This window comes from Eptesicus fuscus, chromosome 16, assembly GCF_027574615.1.
Source record: "Eptesicus fuscus isolate TK198812 chromosome 16, DD_ASM_mEF_20220401, whole genome shotgun sequence".
NCBI classification, from domain to species: Eukaryota; Metazoa; Chordata; class Mammalia; order Chiroptera; family Vespertilionidae; genus Eptesicus; species Eptesicus fuscus.
In genome coordinates, this window is record NC_072488.1 from 61774703 (window position 1) to 61794570 (window position 19868).

Below are 19868 nucleotides of genomic sequence, written 5' to 3' on the forward strand. Positions count from 1 at the left end.
AGGAAGAGGACTAATAGGAAAGATGACTTGCTAGTGATGAAATACTCCCATCATTAAGAACATTGCTTTTTCACGGAAAGCTCATTTCCCCCACGTATTGAACTCTTACGTTGCTGTTACTTTTTGTTGCAGCATCAAAGCTGGACGACTCCTGTCCTACATTCCCTATCAGCTGTACAGCAAGCAGTCCACTGTGCAGAAAAGTCTCAACTTCAATCCTGTATGCAAACCTGAGGACCCGGCGCCTGGTCCAAGCAATGGAGCCAAACAGCTCAACAACAGGGTGTAAGTTTGTCTAGGGTGGTAACGCTGCAAAGCTTGCTTTTAGCACTGGGTATGGTTCCTGCTCTGCTGAAGATAGAAATAGCTGTATAACCTGGCCATTCATCTATGCTAAACATGCGGAAATAGGTGTGTGGGTGTCTTACCAAAAAATTGTTTTTATCATGAAAGTTTCATAAATAAAATGTAAACAGGGAAGGTTTTTCAGTCTTTTTAAATTCCCATGTTAAACTAATGGATCTTAATTTATTAGAAGTAAAATTTTTATAGGTTTTTCTGAAAGTAATTATTTCCATACAAGAAATTTGCTAAGAATGTTGCTTTCTCAAAAACTGAATTAACTGTGCCAGCTATACTTTTGTTATATGTCATGCATAGAAAGTCAAATAACAAAAATGTTAATATTTCCAGGTTATTTTCGAAAAATTCCAAATTCATAACAATTCTAAATATGTAAATATTTAATATTAATAAAAATTTAGTTGGTGACCCTAAATGTTATAGAGTTAGAGGTGAATCTAGAGTTTATTCCATGTGACTGATTTTTAAACATATATTGGTTTAAGCTTTAATTGCAATAATCCTGGGTAAGTTGATTTTAAATTAATTGGTTTGTTACCTTAACTTGTATATCAGGTGGTTCATTATTACCATCAGCCTTCTTCTTTGTTATTAAGTTGCTTGCTTTGGGAATTGGATATATCTTTTCCCAAAGACCAGGAATCTAACCTGGGAGTATCCAATATCACTGCCGTCTGTAGTTTTTGTTGTTATTTAATTTGTATTCATTTATAAACATATTCAGATGTTTTCACGTTACCTAAAACTTTTAATTTTTTTAGTACTATGAAGGTGTACAAGTCATACCAGAGAACCTTTGAATACATAACTTCATATTTTTTTCTCACACTAATAAAAGTAGAAACATAGACACAGTAGTTCCCCCTTATGCACAGGGGATTATGTTCCAAGACCCCCAGTAGATGACTGAAACCGTGGATAGTACAAATACTGTATATACAATCTTTTTTCCTATGCATACACACCTATGATAAAAATTTAATTTATAAATTAGCACAGTAAGAGATTGACAATAATAACTAAAAGTAAAATAGAACAGTTAAAATCATATGCTGTAGTAAAAATTAAATGAATAAAGTCTCTAAAATACCTTATTGTACTGTTCGCACCTTTCTTATGATATGAGATGATAAAATGCCTCAGTAATGAGGCTACTCAGGAAGGTGCACAGATTAAAACTTACAGATTGTTTCTTTCTGGAATTTTATATCTAATATTTTCAGACTACAGCTGATTGCAGGAACTGAAACTGTGGAAAGGGAAACTGCAGATAAGGGGGCCTATATGTGTTTTTTGAAATTCTCTGTGTCAATTTTAGGGAAAATTTACCTATTAGATTTTATTTCTTAATACGTTTACACTATTGCCTATTAAATGTATGTTTACCGATTATATATTTCCTGTATAGCTACTTTGTAAATACCCATTGTCTAGACTGAAAAATAAAAAGAATGTGTATTTGCAAGGTGTTTTCTGCTAATATATATGTTTTTGTTGCATGTGTTGCTAGTAAACATGTGGAGAATCTTACTTGTGACACAGAAAAATAGATGTTAAGACTTTTCTAACTTCACTTTTGTTACTATAATCTTTGTTTTTCGGTATGTTCAGTACATTTTACAGATTTCTTTGTAATTCTTTTGTGTGACATTTTGCTCCATAGCTTTCTCTTTATCTCAAAGGCAGACTTTCTCTGACATGTAACAAATTAGGTTTTCTTTCCTTCCTCTTTTAATTGTTTTCAGTTGGTTTTCTTTTCCCCTTGCCACTGGTGTGATCATTTGTGAGGACTGGACCTACTCAGAGTTGGCTGTCCTATTCCATGAGATGATCAGCCTGAGCCTGAGCCAACCCAGAAATGGGTGGTAATGTTCTGATGCATGTGGCTTTTCTGTGTAGTCAGACTGTCATTACTGATATACCATGTTAGTATTAGGATGAGGGACTTTAGATTGAACCTGGTAATACTGTGGTAATCTCACCTATGACTATGGCACCCTCAACTGAAGTCTGAAATGTAATTAGATTAACACTTTGATTGTTTTCTAAGAATGAATTATTGCTCCATAATTCAGGTTTTTGTTTTGGTTTCTTAGGTGATTCTTGAATGCAAATGAATTTTGTCTTTATTATAGAGCATTACCAAGCAAACATTAGAGGAGCCACGGTGTAAATTTAGCATAACATTTGGCATTGGTCCTGCATTTATACACTTGTTATCAGGAGACTTGGTCCAGGTTACCTTGGACCACCTTGGTATCTAAATATGCTTTTTTATAAATGAAGTGCCATTTTCCTCGTTACTAGGGCAAGTGTCCTCATTTTTCTAGGTATAAATCTTACTGAGCTAGCGATGCACATTGACCTGGTTCTTTCTTTTTTATCCATTTGTACAACAGTTGGCCCCATTAATGGATTAATGAATATGGGCTGTCAGGCTTGTCCTCAGTGAAACTAATACTGGCCTCAGTGTTGTAGCATATTGGATTTAATGTGCTGAAAAATGCCTTATATAAAACTGAAATTAAAAGTAGAAATTAAGAACTTGAACTTTCTTACCTATTTTATGGGAGTTATTCATATTGCAATAATTCAGGAAATATTTATTGACTGCCTAGTACATGCCAGACACTGTGCTACAAACTGGGTATTTAGAGCTTACAGATTCCAGTTAATTTTTGGTAGGAAGAGTAGTTGAAAGTAGTTTTTTGGATTTTTCTTAACCTTATAAGATGCCATTGTATGTCTGGTGGTGTCTGAAGCTTAATAAAAACTAAAAGGCTGTGAATGTTCTAGAGTTTTCCTAGTTATCTTGCTACTTTGGTTTAGCAAAAATTATTTTTTGTTGGAAGAAAAAGAATATAAAACTTGTGGCTTAATTTTTCAAGTTTGAGGGGGTGGGGGATATCAAAGTGTGTATCACCAAGGCAATGTTTAAATGAAAAATTATTTTAGTTTGAAAGTAAGACATTAATTTAAGAACACTTTTTTCCTGCTTTAGAAATCACGTAATTAAGAAGCTTGAGACAGAAAAAGAAATCAAAGCCAATGGAATGAACAGTTGGAATGAAGAAGATGCAAGTAGTGATTTTAGTTTTGCAGAGCTGGAGCAGATCTTTCCAGAAAGGAGACAAAACGGGATTCCGCCTCACAGAGACAGCCCTGCCATTTTCAATGGCCACACTCATAGCTCTAATGGTGCCTTAAAGACACAGGATTGCTGGGTGCCCGTGGGCAACAGTGTTGCCAGCAGGCTTTCCCCAGACTCTGCCCAGAGGGAGGAGAAGGCTGAGAATAGCAGCACCGACTTCAGAGACTGCAGTGTGCAGCTGTCGCAACCAAGCACCAGGAACACAGATGCCGTGCGGAATCCACACAGAACTAATTCCTTCTCGTTCTCGTCTTTGCACACTAACACTAAAATAAATGGTGCTCACTACTCCACTGTTCAGGGGCCTTCAAGCACAAAAAGCACTTCAGGACCTACTCTTAGCAAGGCAGCACCTTCAGTGCCCTCCAGACCCTCAGACTGCAGCTTTATTTCAGACTTCTACTCTCATTCAAGACTGCATCACATATCAATGTGGAAGTGTGAATTGACTGAGTTTGTCAATAACCTACAAAGACAAAGTAATGGTATCTTCCCAGGAAGGGAAAAGTTAAAAAAAATGAAAACAGGCAGGTCTGCCCTTGTTGTAACTGACACAGGTAGATACTAAAATTGTTTTCTTAATAAACAGCTTTGCTTGATCATTTTGTTCTTAAGCTATCATTGGTATTCTGATCAATACTAAGCTTAAAAGCCTTTGGCAACATCAGTTATATAGTTTACAAAAAGAATAACATTATAGAAAGCTTATTTATTAGAATATTTTTTACAAAATTAAGTTTTAGTGTGGCTAAATTTTCTAGCTAATTTAAACACTAACAAGGTTTTCAACATTCATTCATCATGTAGACCTTACCAGTTGTTTAAGTTTTGAACTATGTAAAATATAACATACTATATTCAGTGCTTAAAGTCCTGTAAGAATGAATTGGTTTGGTAAGAGTAACTGTTAATTTCTGAAAGCTCACATCATAATGATTTTTAAATAATTAAATAACTTTGGCATAGTTGTTATAATTGCAGTGGTGAACTTTTAGAAGGATTAAGTATTTTCACATATAAGTAGATTAAGCTGTATTTCTGTACCAGTTATTATAAATTAGTATCTGGTTTGAGGTTTTAGTTGCTTTTTACAGATTATACATCTCCCCGCCCCCCAGGGGAAGGGATCTCTGAGAACATCTACTATTACCCTTTAATTTATAGCTGTGGAAACTGAGGTACAGAGAGAAGCTCATGGTTCTGCCCTAGAAAGTGAGGGGACTCTCTTTTTTTATTGTGTTTTGCTGGTTGATGTATTCTTAAATGCTTTTTGTTATTTCTAAAATATTTCAGAATAATGTTATAGATATTAGATTATCTTGACATCATGCCTTGGCCTTGTAACCTAAAGGTCATTTAATTTTGAAAGCTTCAAAGAATTCATATGAATTAGTTCCATGAATGGGAATAAAATGGGAAATTTTGTATGAAAGTACTCAATAGGTATTTGATATATGCATTCTGTACTACTTGAATATTTAAAGCCATTATTTTGGGTTGTTTACATTGTTTATATAATACTTTAATGCAGCAGAATTAATATTGTTCAGATGTATAAATCAATTTTGAAGGAAATATAGAGGGCAGCAAGGAATTGTGTGGCTTTGGAGTTAGATAACATACTCTGACGCAAACCCTGACTCTTACTCTCATGAAGCAAGACCATGGGCACATAGTTCCCCTCTCTGAGTCTCAGTTTCCTCCCTGCAGTGGAGTGCTGCTCCATCATGCTCACCTGGTGGGGTTGGGGACTTAAGGAAGATAACATGAACAAAGGCTCAGTGCCTTGCATATAGAACTAGGTACATGCTTTGCAGTCAGAATTTAGTAACTGGAGTGGCCTGAACCTCTGGGCAGTAGATGTATAATTTTTTGGAAGCCTGTTGTGAAGAGAAACCTTCGGTACTAGTATCCTTAAATCTACCAGAGGAAAACTCCTTTATGAGGCCAGAACTTTCTTCAAGCTCAGGGGTCATATTTCCAAGGCTGTCCACCCTGCAGGGCTAGGGGGAAGGGTAGGGTGAGACTGGTGTGGAGGAAAGCTCTGGTTGTGGCTGGATGAGAGTTAAACTAACCCCGATGGCCTCTCTGTTGCTCAGGATGATTAGAAGCCAGAGACCTTAGGAGAGAACACTCATGTAAGCGTTAGAGCTGACTTTTAATAGGGTTTAAATGCATGAGGAGAATTTATACGTAGATTTTGCTTCTTAACCCTTTGCACTCGCTTACTTTTTTCTCGATTCCTTTATTCTAATGCTAACTGTGTCAAGTCACACTCGACATCCGAGTGCAAAAGGTTAAGTTATTTTTTTTAAGTATGTCTGTTTAGAACAGCTTTATCTGCTTGGGATTGAATACCAGCTCAGTCTCTTACTGGCTGAGTGACTTCATAAGCAAGTTATTATCTGTAAAATAAGGATAATAAGATTGCCTGTCATAGTATTGAAATTCTCACATGTAAACCTCCTACAACAGTGGTTGACACCTACCAAGCACTCAGTAATAGCAGCAATTTTTATTTTATCAAAGAATGTTTGTAGGCTACATGCAATAGTGTTCATTTGAAGTTGCTTAGCTCTATGTAACTAAGTATATGAAAGCACCTTTATACATTTTTATAAAAAAGCACACAGAAATGTTAAGCGTTTAGACAAACTGTTAATTTGAGACTTTATTAGAATATAGCCTAGGGGGGAAAATGATATTTTCACAATTGATTTTAATTATTGGGAAGCTCAGTCTGTATCAGAATTACTTTTAGAGCTAAAGAAACTGAAATTTGCCTTTTCTTGAGGTGATAGAAATAATCTATAATAGATTCTATATTTTTTAAGACTTCAACTTGTAAGCATTTAAAAATATAATATGTAATATTAACTAGACCTGTTAATTTTATATTAAAAATTAGTTTGGGTTTTGAACATTCTCTTTTTCCTTCTAGGAAATATGTCAGTATTGAGTTCACCCAGACATCAGAGCTGTATAATGCATGTTGATATGGATTGCTTCTTTGTATCAGTGGGTATACGAAATAGGCCAGATCTCAAAGGTCTGTATTCTTTTTTATGTTTTCAGAAACTTCATATGTTATTATAAATAAACTAGAGGCCCGGTGCACGAAATTCGTGCACGGAGGGGGGTTGTCCCTCAGCCCAACCTGTACCCTCTCCAATATGGGACCCCTCGAGGGATATCCGACTGCCCGTTTAGGCCCGATCCCGGTGGGCAGTCGGATCCCTAAACGGGCAGTCAGACATCCCTCTCACAATCTAGGACTGCTGGCTCCCAACTGCTTGCCTGCCTGCCTTCCTGATTGCCCCTAACCGCTTCTGCCTGCCAGCCTGATCACCCCCTAACCACTCTGCTGCCAGCCTGTTTGCCCCCAACTTCCCTCCTCTGCCGGCCTGGTCACCCCTAACTGCCCTCTCCTGCAGGGTTGATCACCTCCAACTGCCCTCCCTTGCAGGCTTGGTCCCTCTCAACTGCCCTCCCTTGCACATCGGATGCCTCCCAACTGCCCTCTCCTGCTGGCCATCATGTGGTGGCCATCTTGTGTCCACATGGGGGCAGGATCTTTGACCACATGGGGACAGCTATATTGTGTGTTGCAGTGATGATCAATCTGCAGATTACTCTTTTATTAGATAGGATAGAGGCCTGGTACAGGGGTGGGGGCCAGCTGGTTTGCCCTGAAGGGCGTCCCGGATCAGGTGGGGGTTCCCTTGGGGTGTGGGGCGGCCTGAGCAAGGGGCCTGTGGAGGTTTGCAGGCCGGCCACGCCCCCTGGCAACCCAAGCAGAGGCCATGGTATCTGGAATTTATTTTCCTTCTACAATTGAAACTTTGTAGCCTGGAGTGGAGCCAAGTCTGGGGCTCCCTCTGTGGTGGCAGCCATTTGTGTTGGGGTTATAATTGAAACTTTGTTGCCTTAAGCGGGTGGGCCCAGCCAGGGTGTGCGGAAAGCTTTGCTTCCCCTGTTGCCGGCGGCAACCCTGGCCTGCTCTCTCAAGCTCCATTCTGCCCCCATTTGTTTGAATTTGTTTATCCTCTATAATTGAAACTTTGTAGCTTGAGTGGAGGCTTAGGCCTGGCAAGGGCAGGCAGAAAGCTTGTCTTCCTCTGTTACCTAGAAAACCTTGCTCTCTGTGGCTGTAGCCATCTTGTTTGGGTTACTTTGCATACTCGCTCTGATTGGATGGTGGGCGTGGCTTGTGGGTGTGTCAGAGGTATGGTCAATTTGCATATTTGTCTATTATTAGATAGGATAATATTCTAAGCATCACAAAATATATATTTTTAAATATTATTTTTATTGATTTCAGAGAGTAAGGGAGAGGGAGAGAGAAATAGAAATATCAACGATGAGAGAGAATCATTGATCAGCTGCCTCCTGCACACCCCCCCACCGGGAATTGAGCTTGCATGTGCCCTGACCGGGAATGGAACTATGACCTCCTGGTTTATAGGTTGACGCTCAACCACTGAACCATGCTGGGCCACAAAATGTTTTTTTTTTAAAATATATTTTATTGATTTTTCACAGAGAGGAAGGGAGAGGGATAGAGAGCTAGAAACATCAATGAAAGAGAAACATCGACCAGCTGCCTCCCGCACACCCCCCACCGGGGATGTGCCCGCAACCAATGTACATGCCCCTGACCGGAATCGAACCTGGGACCCCCCAGTCCGCAGACCTACGCTCTATCCCCTGAGCCAAACCGGTCTTGGCCAAAATGTTTTTTAAGAAGTATTTATAATTTTCCTTCACAGAATCTGTTCCTGCTTCTAAATTTTCTAAACTCCGTTACTATGAAAAATATGTTTTTCTTCCTATAGAAATCAGGTCTTTAGGGAAGAACTCTTCAACTGAAGGCTCTGACTAATGTAGGCAGGGACCTGCATTGGGCATTTTTCATATTTTTACTTATATTTAATACTACTTTGTTAGTAAGTGGGAATTTTTATGGTAGCATATGTCTTTATGACTTGGGTCACTATGCTTCCTCTTGAATAAATAACTATTCTGTACATAGTGAACATTCCAACTTTTTAATTTTAATTTTGTGTTAGTGAATAGCACTAAAATACGTTGTTATTGTTTTAGTGGAATTTCAAATATTTGCTAGCTAACTAGTACTTTAAAATGTATTTATTCTGGATTTTTCAGTAGTTCTATCTGTGTCTGAGAGATGTAGCATTTTCTTAGGAGAGTCACTTCTTCCCTTATGGACAGCACAGAGCTATTGGGGTTAATACCAGAGCTTTATTTTTGTCACAAGTAGTTGCTGCTTCACCTCTGAAAGGAGTATTTAAATGTTAAAAAAATTGATTTAGCCCATTAGTGACTTTTTTATTATTGTTTATTATTTGTTCTCAAAACAAATGCATCCAGTAAAATATGTGTGAAGTAATTATGCTGTAGCTTTAGAAGTTGTAGTTATCTTGTAACTTAACACACACATACAAGGAAGTGATACTGAAACATTTTTATAAATAAACCAAAATAGTACTATATACTCAACATTTGGTTAAATAGTAGGTGAGGTTGTGATTCCTCTGCATGTATGTTGTGTCTCTTGCTGTAAAATTGGACGGTTTGTTTAGATATTACTCTACTTTTCTGATACCGGAAATATTAAAAATCTTAGTTAGTTCCTTCTCTCCTTAGCCCCTCCAGTCTGAATCTAGGATCTGAGTTGCCTGTTTCCAGCTGTAAGAAACCAAACAAAAACCTTGGAAAGCTAGGTGCTAATGTTGTTTTAAAGTTGAATAAATGCATCCAAATTGTCAGTAGTTTACTTTTTTGGGGTGTGCTGAGAAACTTAAATGATTTGTACATGGTGATTGATAATATTCAAAGATAATAATAGCTCATTTATGGATTAACGCCTAAATAAAGCTAAAGAAAAAATATGTTTTTTAAATCTTTTGAAAACTTTTCTTTCACATATTGTTAGTGTTCTTAACTTTCCTGTACTTAGATTTTAAAATAATTTTATGCTTTTCCTCCCAGGAAAGCCCGTGGCTGTTACAAGTAACAGAGGCACAGGAAGGGCACCTCTGCGTCCAGGAGCTAACCCGCAGTTGGAGTGGCAGTATTACCAGAACAAAATCCTGAAAGGCAAAGCAGGTACAAATCATGAGCTCTCTTTGAAGTCACAGTGCTCCTGTTGAAGACTTCTGGCTTTTGCTGTTGGTATTGTCGTTACAGCAACAAAAGCAGTTGAATTAATTAGCTTTTTCATTCAGGTGTTCTAAGGTGTCAGTGATACCTTAAAGCAAAATCAAAGTGTAATAATATCTATGATTGGTTTATAGTTTTGCTTGGTTGAATTGGATGATGATATTTTCCTGGGACAGAGAGTGAAAAATGTTTTATAAGTTGTGATTAGTTGGCTTTGTATAAATTTAGATTGGGGATGAAAATCATGGGCATTATTTTGTGGAAGCCTCTAGACTCACAAGTTCATTGCTAGTTGTTTGATCACTGATTACAGTGAAGACGCTAAAGTTTATGCTGCTAAAGATTTGTATGAGGCAGTGGAATAATATAGAGTAGGACTTTAGATTACTGGAATAAGAAGATAAATCATTCCTCATATCTTTGTTGAACCTATTTCATATTAGAAACATTTTCTTTTCTCTGTGGCTTTTAAATTTTGGCTATTAATAAAATAAAAATCATAAATTTATTGAAATACTATTAATATTTTCTTGTGGGTTTTTTTCTCTCCTGAGAAATATTTGCTTAGAAATTAAATTCTTTAACATTAATCAGTTTCTTCGTGGATGTTTGCAAAGCCAAATAATGTTTTAGTTTGTCAGAAAAAAAATTTTTTTTTTTTTTTTTTTTTCAGAAAAATGCTCATCAGAAAGAAAATAAAAATGCTAATCAGAAAGTAGTCAGAAGGTGTGCAGTTAAATTTCGTCCCAATTTTTTCAGGTCCCTAAATTTTCAGTTATGAAACCTAGGGTTTGTTTTAGCAATGATCTCAATGAAATCAAAGCCACAGGAAGGCTAGTTGACATCACTAAGGCCTTTTATTTTTATTTTTATTTTTTTGGATTAATCTTTTTGTTGGTTGTGATCATCTGTTTACATGGTATAGGTATAAAGGAAAATAATTGTAGGTACATACATCTTTATGCTTCATGTGTGTCTGTACTTTCCAGATTACCTAAAGCTTTTCTCGGTCTTTAAATCTTTTCAGAGATTTTTAAGATTCTGATATTTTGAGTGTCATGAGTAGATCTTGAGGTAGCGAATATTTTGAGCGTACTGAGATTTAGTTGTATTGCGGTATTTGACAATATGGGCAGTTTCTTAAGTATTGGTAGTATGGTTTTGTGGTTTTCTTTTTGTATTTTCTGTGTGGTATTAGAAGCCAAGTAGCTTAAGGAAATGCACAACACTTGTCACATATTGGACATTAGTAAAAACTTACTGAATGAACGTTGAAAGAAGGAAAAAATATTTTGTGCATACTGGTCAGTAACATCTCTCAGTTACTCAGCGCTCAGAGTTTCTCCAGTGGGTAAAATGTTGTGTTTGCCACATGCATTCTTATTTCAACAGTTTGCATCTGGAATTTTGACCTTGTCAAGCAAGCTTTCCTTAGGAGTAGCTGAGAGACAGTCCTCTTACTCTTTCCTTTCATTCACAAATGATCTGACCATAAACAGTTTGTTAACAAAACTTACTGTCAATTGGTCTTCATCAGTTTAGCCACTGGATTTTCATGACATTGTAATGACCTTTTCTAATTCACATCCCTCCACTTCTTGTGTGGATGGTAAACTGGAAGGTAAATATTAGGAGAAATATTGAAATTTCACTTGCCATTGAAAACTGTCAAAAATGGATTTTTTATCATTAAAAGAGATGAATATGATACTTTGTACTTTATATTCTTTCTCTTAACTTCATATCATTCACTTTTGTGTTAGCCTTTTGACAAACCATTAAGAGCTTACCAAAATATTTGTCACATATAAAATGGATAGATTGCCCTTTATTATAAAGTTTGGTTGCAACTAAGTTTGCACCTAGAACTTGTTTTATCAATGCCTTTGTTCCTCTTTACTTTTTATTTCCTGTCTTTCTTTCTCTGAGTCCTTATTAAATATGATACTAAGTTGTAAAATTTTGAGGATAAAGTTGGGAATTAGATTCTTTGGCTTCTGCACACTAACCTTAAAAACAAATTCATTTCTAATGTTTTGACTTGTATGTGTAGGCAGAGTGTAAGTAGCATCTTTAGCTCTTTGTAAAAGCTTTATTTTCTTAATGGTCATATTCAGAAACTCTTGTCTAACAGACAGTGTAAGCAGGACTCTATCGTGGCTTCCTTTGGTTAGCTGCCTCCTGAGCGATGCTCAGCGATGACACTTCTCATTGATGACCCTCATTATCTGGAATCCCTTTATACTCAAGATATCATGGTTAGGCCTTTTTATCCCTCCTGGGATTCCATGATGCAAATGTTTCCTGTCCTTTCAACAACTTCAGTGTTCATTCTAAAGAACAACAGTTTTAAAATTCGTACTAGCCATAGATTTATTCTCAGCGATTTCTTTTTCACAGACTTGGGTCCTGGCCTCTGATTTCTCCAACCGTTCCTCCACATTCTCCATGTGCCCGTCTAGTTTGTCAAGTTTTGATGAGCAGTTCTCTACTTTGCCCTCCAGTGAGGACAGTGTGTCCCTGCATTTCCCCGAATCTCCCTTGAAGCAACTCACTCCGCTGGTGGAGGGATCCACGCACTCTGCTGCACGTGGAAAAGGTCAGCCAGCCCAGCCCAGGGGAACCCCAGGCGCTGCCTCTCAGGCAGGGCCTTGGGAGCACAGGGACCTCAGATACCGTTCTCATCTCAAGCATGGTTTCTGTAATTCTTAAGACGGGTACCTTAGACTACTTAACTAGTCCTTCAAATATAAGTCATCTAACTCCCCAAATTTTAATGCGTAACTCATGGTTATACGTTTGAAAGGCAGCTGGTTGTGGCTGTTCAAGCTTCAACTTTTTGTTATTGTTGTTTAGTTGTAGCCTCTTGAACTGTGATACTCACAATCCTGAAATTCTTAAGGATTTTCAGCTTAGAGTAATGAACTATTAAAGCTGCTATGTAGTCTTCTCAGACGCTTCAGAAGTAGTCTGTTTTGCATTCTGTCCTTAATTTGTCATACTCTAACACATATTAGTCACAATATATCAGAAATCATAGCTCTAATTATATACTCTGCTGTTTTTATTTTTTATGTAAGTGGGATTTGACCTCATTAAGATGCCAGTCCTCAGAGTTTCGTTTGCATTTATGCTTTGCGTGTATGGGTGCCGAATCCAGTAATGCTTATATGGGTTGCATAGTTCGTAAAAAGATGTTGACTGTTGGAGTCAAACCAGGAACAGTTGTTTTAGCCCAGAAAGCCAGACACCTAGCTATGTTTTCCTGGTAGTGCTTTAAGTTGGCTGATTTTTTTATGGAAATTATGTCTCTGAAAAAAGTCGAAGAGAAATGCTGAGTTTTGAGTTGCATTGCTACAATATACTCAGAATAGGTTTGTCTAGAATTAACTGAAGTGGTGTATATTGGTCTGGTTTTACTAACTAATGGTATTTTTGTTCACAATAGAACTATAGCTGAGGCTGTTTTTAGAATTACGTTTTTAAAGCATATTCTTCTTGGAGCCTATAGCATTATGCAAGACTGCAACTGAAGCTGTGTTTTCATCTGCTTCTCAGTTATGAGGGAGGCTGAGGTGGTCCACAGGAAGTGAAGTGTCTGTAGTTCACAGACTCTTAACTTGTGTGTGAAGCTGGCAGTTTGGTTTGGATAGGAAGAGATACTGGTGAGCTGTACTATTTAGGCTAGAGTTGTCTTCCATAAAGCAGTTGGTATTCTGACCACACTTACTGTTTAATTGAACCTGCATTGTTAAATCAAAAGTAGAATTTTCTGGAAGGGGGGATAATATGCAGCTCTTTTACCTGACATATGTTCAAAAGAAAAGACTTAAGTTTAGGATGAAATTTATTTATGGTATATGACCTACTAAATTATTGTTTGATTAAATGACTTATAGGAATTTGATCTTTGTTGAACATGTTGTTAACTAGTTTTAAGTATTGCAGTTAGTTCTTTTAGGAAACAGCAAAAAATATTTAGAGAGGTTTATATTTTCCCTTAACTGTTTCCCATGAGAGGTTTAGCTGCTTAATTCTCTGAGGCTATAAGAGGGGTTTATCATCCTGATCACTTTTCATCCTTGTCCATCCAAGAGACTGGGTTCAGGGGATATTTCATATTTAGCTTTTGATCATTTTTTACAAAGTATTATTAAAACAGAATACTTTCCATTTATTCCGTGTTTTTATCTGACTGCTAGTAGAAAACTTAATGGAAACAAATCATTTTAGAATTACAGATTTCCTTTTATTAAATAAGATAAATACCAATGGAGATAAACTATATTTGGTGTTTGTTCAACTTTATATATACATTTGTTTTTTATTTATAAATTTATTTGTATAAGAAATGAATGGAAAATACACTTCTTGAATGGAAGTTAAGGAAAATAAGTTTTTAACATATAATCATTAAATTTTATTGTTTTTAAAGCAGATATACCAGATTCATCACTGTGGGAGAATCAAGATTCTGTGCATACTAATGGAATTGATTCTGTTTTGTCAAAGGCTGAAATTGCATCTTGCAGTTATGAAGCCAGGTATGTGGAAATTAACTGTTATAATATTTAGGGAGGGTTAATTTTACTTAATTATTTTCATATAATCTTTGGAAGTGGATTCAGACATGCTAGTCAGGCCTGTGATTTAAAAATGTACAGACATGTTATGGAAAGAAATGTTTCTAGCCTTAATTCTTTCCATTTCTTTTCCCCCACCTTATAAATGTAGATTTCTTTTTGTTGTTGTTGTTGGTCTTCACCTGAGATGTATTTTTCCCATTGATTTTTTTTTTTTTTTTTTTTAGAGAGAGTGGAAGGAAAGGGGAGACACAGAGAGAGAAACATCAGTGTGAGAGAGACACATCAATTGGTTGCTTCCCTTACATGCCCCAATCAGGCCGGGGATTGAGCCTGCAACCGAGGTACATGCCCTTGACTGGAATCGAACCTGTGACCATTCAATTCAGTCCATGGGCCGACACTCTAACTGAGGAAAACCAGCTAGGACTGTAGAAAACTTTTGATAGTTTCCTGAGGAACCCATAAGTTCTACAGTGGAAACCAAAAGAAATTGGACACTGGAATTTTTTAAACCATTGTCTTCTGAAGCATGGAATTAAAGAATTAGATACTTTTGAATGGGAGAGGCTTTAGTGTTCATCTACTCTAATCATTCCTTTAACAGCTAAGAAAAATCCTTTGTGATATTAACCCTTAATACTCAGTATCTTTTAAAAAGTGTGTTAAAATTGATTGCCTATTAAGTTAAAAGTAAATAATTCCATACTGGCCTACCCAGTAATCTCACTTATGGTTGCAGTGTTGTCTACTTGTTAGCACCAGCTTTGTGGATCTTTATCTTATAGTAAGCTTATACCTTAATTACTATTGGCTGTCTCAATATAAGAAGAAACAGACATATTATATATATGTTTCTCATACTTAAAAGAAATGAGTCATTTAAAAATAATCTATTGTAATAGTTGTGAAAGTAGAATAAAAGTAGAGAGTAATAATGAATTGATTAAAAAGAGCAGTCTTTTCTTTTTCTTTTCTTTTCTGACAACTAAACATGGACATTTTTACCTTTATAACAGCAGGCATATACACATTGTTGGCAAGTGTTAAAGTATTTAATTTAAAATTTATAAAAACAGTCTTACATTAATTACATTTTTCAGTATTTTTTTTTTTTTTTGAGAGAGAGAGAGAAGTAGGTAGCATCTTGTGGCTTTGTCATTCATACTTTTAAAAAATTGAGATATAATTTCAGGTATACATAATGATTCGATATATGTAACATATTTCAGTCTCAGTTAAAAGTTGGGGTTATTTAAGCAATCTAATCTGAACAAAAATTTTCAACTCAACATCATCTAACTAAAATAGTTTATTTAAAATTTTCCAATCTATATATCTAAAAGGCTAAGTGACCGGTCGGTCGTACAGCCGTCCGACCAACCAACCAGCTGGTACATATGACATGCACTGGCAATTTAAAAATAAGCATTGACTCACGCATGCACGATACATATAAAGCTCTCCCTGGTGCCAATCGCACATATACAGGGAGATATTAGAATAAGTTTAATCAATTTATCAGACATTGTTTTTATCAATGTTGTTTTTATATCATGTCTTTTTGTTGTTATATCATGTTATTGTTTGTTTATTAATCAGTTTATATATTATTTTCATATACATTTTATTTTCTTTCATCTCTGACACTTCTATTATAGAGAAAGGGTGAACAGTGATATTAAAATATTTCTTCTAATTAATTTCCTTTCAATGTGCACGAATCCGTGCACTGGGCCACTAGTTGTTTTATAAGAGGCTATTTAAGGTAAAAGCATTATCTGTGTGTAATTACAAAATATTTTAAATTATTTTCCACTTGTGACATGTCAAACTTTTACTCCTAAACTAACTTTGCCTTTGTTGACAAAATTGTTTTAATTTCTTTCATTGTTTGTTGAAAATATAACTGAGTTAAAACTTACTTTGGTAAAAAAATAACTACCTATGCCTTTTGGACTAGTCTATTTTTGTTAGCACAGGCAAGTTAGAGCTGATCTCATGTTGTGCCCAATAGGCTGGTCTCTCCGCCCCCCCCCCCCCCCCCCCACACACACACACACACCCACTGGATTATTGAACGGTGACTTGTGCGTCTGATGGCTGGACAGTTGTGTCCCGGATCTGGAGCGTGTGATGAAGCCCAGAAACTCTCTCAGACTTTGGGTTTTGCTGGTTGATGAAGTGAAAGCTACGTCTTTCTGTGCTCCTCTTTAGGATCTCTCTTCTCACTCAGTGTCCCCAAGCTGAATGCTGGCTTGGCTGCTGAGGCTGCCTCCAACGTAGAAGTGTCACAGCTCCTGGTGGGTCTGGATCCCCATAGCCACACTTGTGTCTAGACTCCAGGCTTCTGTTGGGTTTTGGATGGTGCACTTGTATCACAGATGGTGGTTGTCAAGCTGAGTTATTACAGAACAATTGGGCTGATGGTGTATGAGGGCCAAATGGTATGTAGCAAGCCATTTAAATGCTACTTAAGTGGCAGATGTTTATTTTAAGGAGATGCAGAAATGATGAACATGAATTTGAGTTTAAGTTGGGGGAAACCCCACAAAAACCACAGTAGTGGAGTTTTGTTCTTTTAATTGTAATTTTCCATTTTCTAGATGGCTCATTGCTAATGAAGGTCTCCAGAAAACAATTTTGGATACCCTTTTGTTGTGGCTATCTAATAGTTATATTTTCTTTAAGTGGGAAGATTTTTAAAAATAATATATTCACAATTATATCAGAGATATTTCTGGGTTCGGAGTGGAGACTGGACCGTGGGGATGGTTAGCCCAGCTTTATGCATTGGTGAGTTTTCAGTAGACAGATTAATAATGGAGCTAGCAAAGGATGGGATGTGAACACCAGCTGGTGGAAGTCACAGAAAGGAGGCTGTGTAAATGTAGGTCAGAATATGCATTATTGTTAGTAGTTTTACCCATACTGACTGAAAGAACACGCTTTGTAAGTGAGAAGGTAGATATGTAGATGAATAGATGATAGACAAATATCCTAGGATCATAGATTTTTTAAGATCAGATAATTTCTAAACCTGCTTTCATGGGCTTTTGTAAGGACCCTTTGCTCCTCTCAGTGACATAGATGTCTTTTGTGTACTAAATGGACCCTGGCAGTGAGTTAGTGGTTAATATTTTTCATATCATTTATCCAACATCAAAAATAATTGTCTGAGCGTAGCATGTGGCCAGAAAGAGCATGATCTCTGCAGTGCGAACTGGGAAAAGCTATTTCTGCCACACACGTTCGGGAAGTATTGGTGTGTATCCTGCATGGGATTTCAGCAGGAGGAATAAGACAGAAGTCACTGTAGTGGAGAGTCACTTTAGACCAGTGGTTCTCAACCTTTTTAATGCTGCGACCCTTTAATACAGTTCCTCATGTTGTGGTGACCCCCAACCATAAAATAATTTTTGTTGCTACTTCATAACTGTAATTTTGCTACTGTTAATGAATCATAATGTAAATATCTGTGTTTTCCAATGGTCTTAGGCGACCCTGCTAGTGGTTCTCAACCTGTAGAGCCTAAATATTTATTGTGTATATATAGAATAACCACTTGATGTATTTCCATAGGAGTAGATAATCTGGTGAAAACATTGCTCATTATTATTTTGCTTATATTTTTATCTTTTTTTCTTGGTTCATTGCAGAGTAGTAAAATGGGATTTTACTAATTATGTATAAGTCCACAGTTACACTTTTGTGCTGAATGCTCCAGATATCAAAGGTATCAAAGGTAATGTGTGTGGGGCATTGAGGCACACAACAAGATTTTAAATTTACCATTTTCAATTAGGTCCCTCAAAATTCTAGAACCCTGGCTCCTGCCCAGACTGTTGGCATCTCAGCCACTGTGGAGGCACCTGCAAAGCATGGCATTGGTCAGTGGGAGCCAGGTGGTAGCAGGATGGGTACATTTCGTAGCACTGCTTTTTATAGTCTTTTGTGTATATTTTGTCTTTGAGGGCTGAGCCCTGGCCAAATGGTTCCTGTGTCAGGAAGAAAGCCTCTCTTTGATTCCTGCTCCCTGGTGGTTGAGATATCTCCAGCACGTGGCAGCTGGCGTCTCTGCAAAGGGGCCAAAGGTCTGAGTCTTAGGAGAAATCTCCCATTGCAGGCAGGAGCCACACGTTGTGATAACATATTTTGGCACATCTCCATGTGTCACACTAATCAGACAATTGTGGAATTCTCCTTTGGGGGGGAGACAAACCTGTAAGGTTTTGATGCTTATGTTTACCCCTAATGAGAATGGAGTCAAATGAAAATTAGTATATTAGTGGCTTGCGATATGGTATCATGTATTTGATACTTTTTTTTGCATTTAATATTTTTTAGTATAACTTCCATTTCTTTTTTTTTTCTTCTCTAGACAAGTTGGTATTAAGAATGGAATGTTTTTTGGGTACGCTAAACAACTTTGTCCTAATCTTCAAGCTGTTCCATATGATTTTCATGCATATAAGGAAGTTGCACGCACGATGTATGAGACATTGGCAAGGTATAGTATATGATATCGTCATTGTGTGTCTGTTCTGCTTATTGTGTCTGATATTAAAGTGTCCAGTTGCTTTCAGATGATCAAAGTTGCTTTTTTTCTTCTTAATGTATTTTTATTGATTTCTGAGATGAAGAGAGACTCCAGGAGAAAGAGATAGAAACATCAATCATGAGAGAAAATCATTGATCGGCTGCCTCCTGCACACCCCCCACTGGGGATGGAGCCCGCAACCGGGGCATGTGCCCTGACTGGGAATGGAACCGTGACTTCCTGATTCATAGGTGGATGCTCACCCACTGAACCATGCTGCAGGGCTATTCATTGCTTTTGCTAGACTTTTCTCTCAGGAACTCTTTCCTCAGCATTCCAGTATGGCAGTATGTCCTCCTTTCTCTGAGAAACTCCAGTTATCTGTAGTTCCATCTTTTTGTGCTGCTGAACTTGGTCAGAATCTGATTTTAAAAGTATACTAGAGGCCCAGTGCACGAAATTCGTGGAAGGGCCTCGGCCCTTACAGCCCCTGCTTCTTCCAAAAATCCTGCCTTCGCTTCCTGTCACCGTGCCTCAGGGCAGCTTTCACTCTGAACAGATTCTTCAAGTCAAGCATGCCCTTCTGCTCTTACAGATGCCACCCTTTATTTAGGCATAAAAATGTCATCCGGAAGGATGTCCAGTCTAATTAGCATATTACGCTTTTATTATTATAGATAACTTTAGTCAGTGGTTCTAGTTTTCTTCCCATGGAACCAGACAAATGAAGGCTAGGAATTTTTAAACCTGGTTATTCCTTTTTATTACATTGGAATTATTTTTTTGTTTAAAGTTAGAACTGATGGTGAACAAGTAGAGACTCTCTAAAACCCTTTGTCTTCTAAAATTAGTAGATATGCCAAAAGTTAGTTTCTGTAAAAGTTAGTTTTAGTAATAGTTTCAAGGTGCTTGATTAGTTGGCTTGAGAAAAGGAGATTAATTTTTAAAATGTTTACAGTGTAGGTATATTTAATACCAATTCAGAACTCAAAATTTAAAATAAGTATATGCCAGACCATGTGTGCTCTAAAGCAGAAATAAGCACATT

General features: G+C 37.0%; 1 protein-coding gene across 2 annotated transcripts in view; it reads left to right on the forward strand.

Annotated features, from left to right (window-relative positions):
- Window positions 1-19868, forward strand: part of REV1 (REV1 DNA directed polymerase) — a 108575-nt gene that overhangs the window by 66382 nt on the left and 22325 nt on the right. Inside the window, exons 5-10 of one of the 2 annotated variants that reach the window (XM_054727899.1) lie at window positions 133-285; window positions 3365-4071; window positions 6456-6563; window positions 9527-9643; window positions 14133-14241; window positions 18662-18790. In XM_054727899.1, the coding sequence (XP_054583874.1) occupies window positions 133-285; window positions 3365-4071; window positions 6456-6563; window positions 9527-9643; window positions 14133-14241; window positions 18662-18790 (1323 nt within the window). The remainder of the gene's footprint in view (window positions 1-132; window positions 286-3364; window positions 4072-6455; window positions 6564-9526; window positions 9644-14132; window positions 14242-18661; window positions 18791-19868) is intronic. The other variant, XM_054727900.1, reaches the window with a different exon arrangement.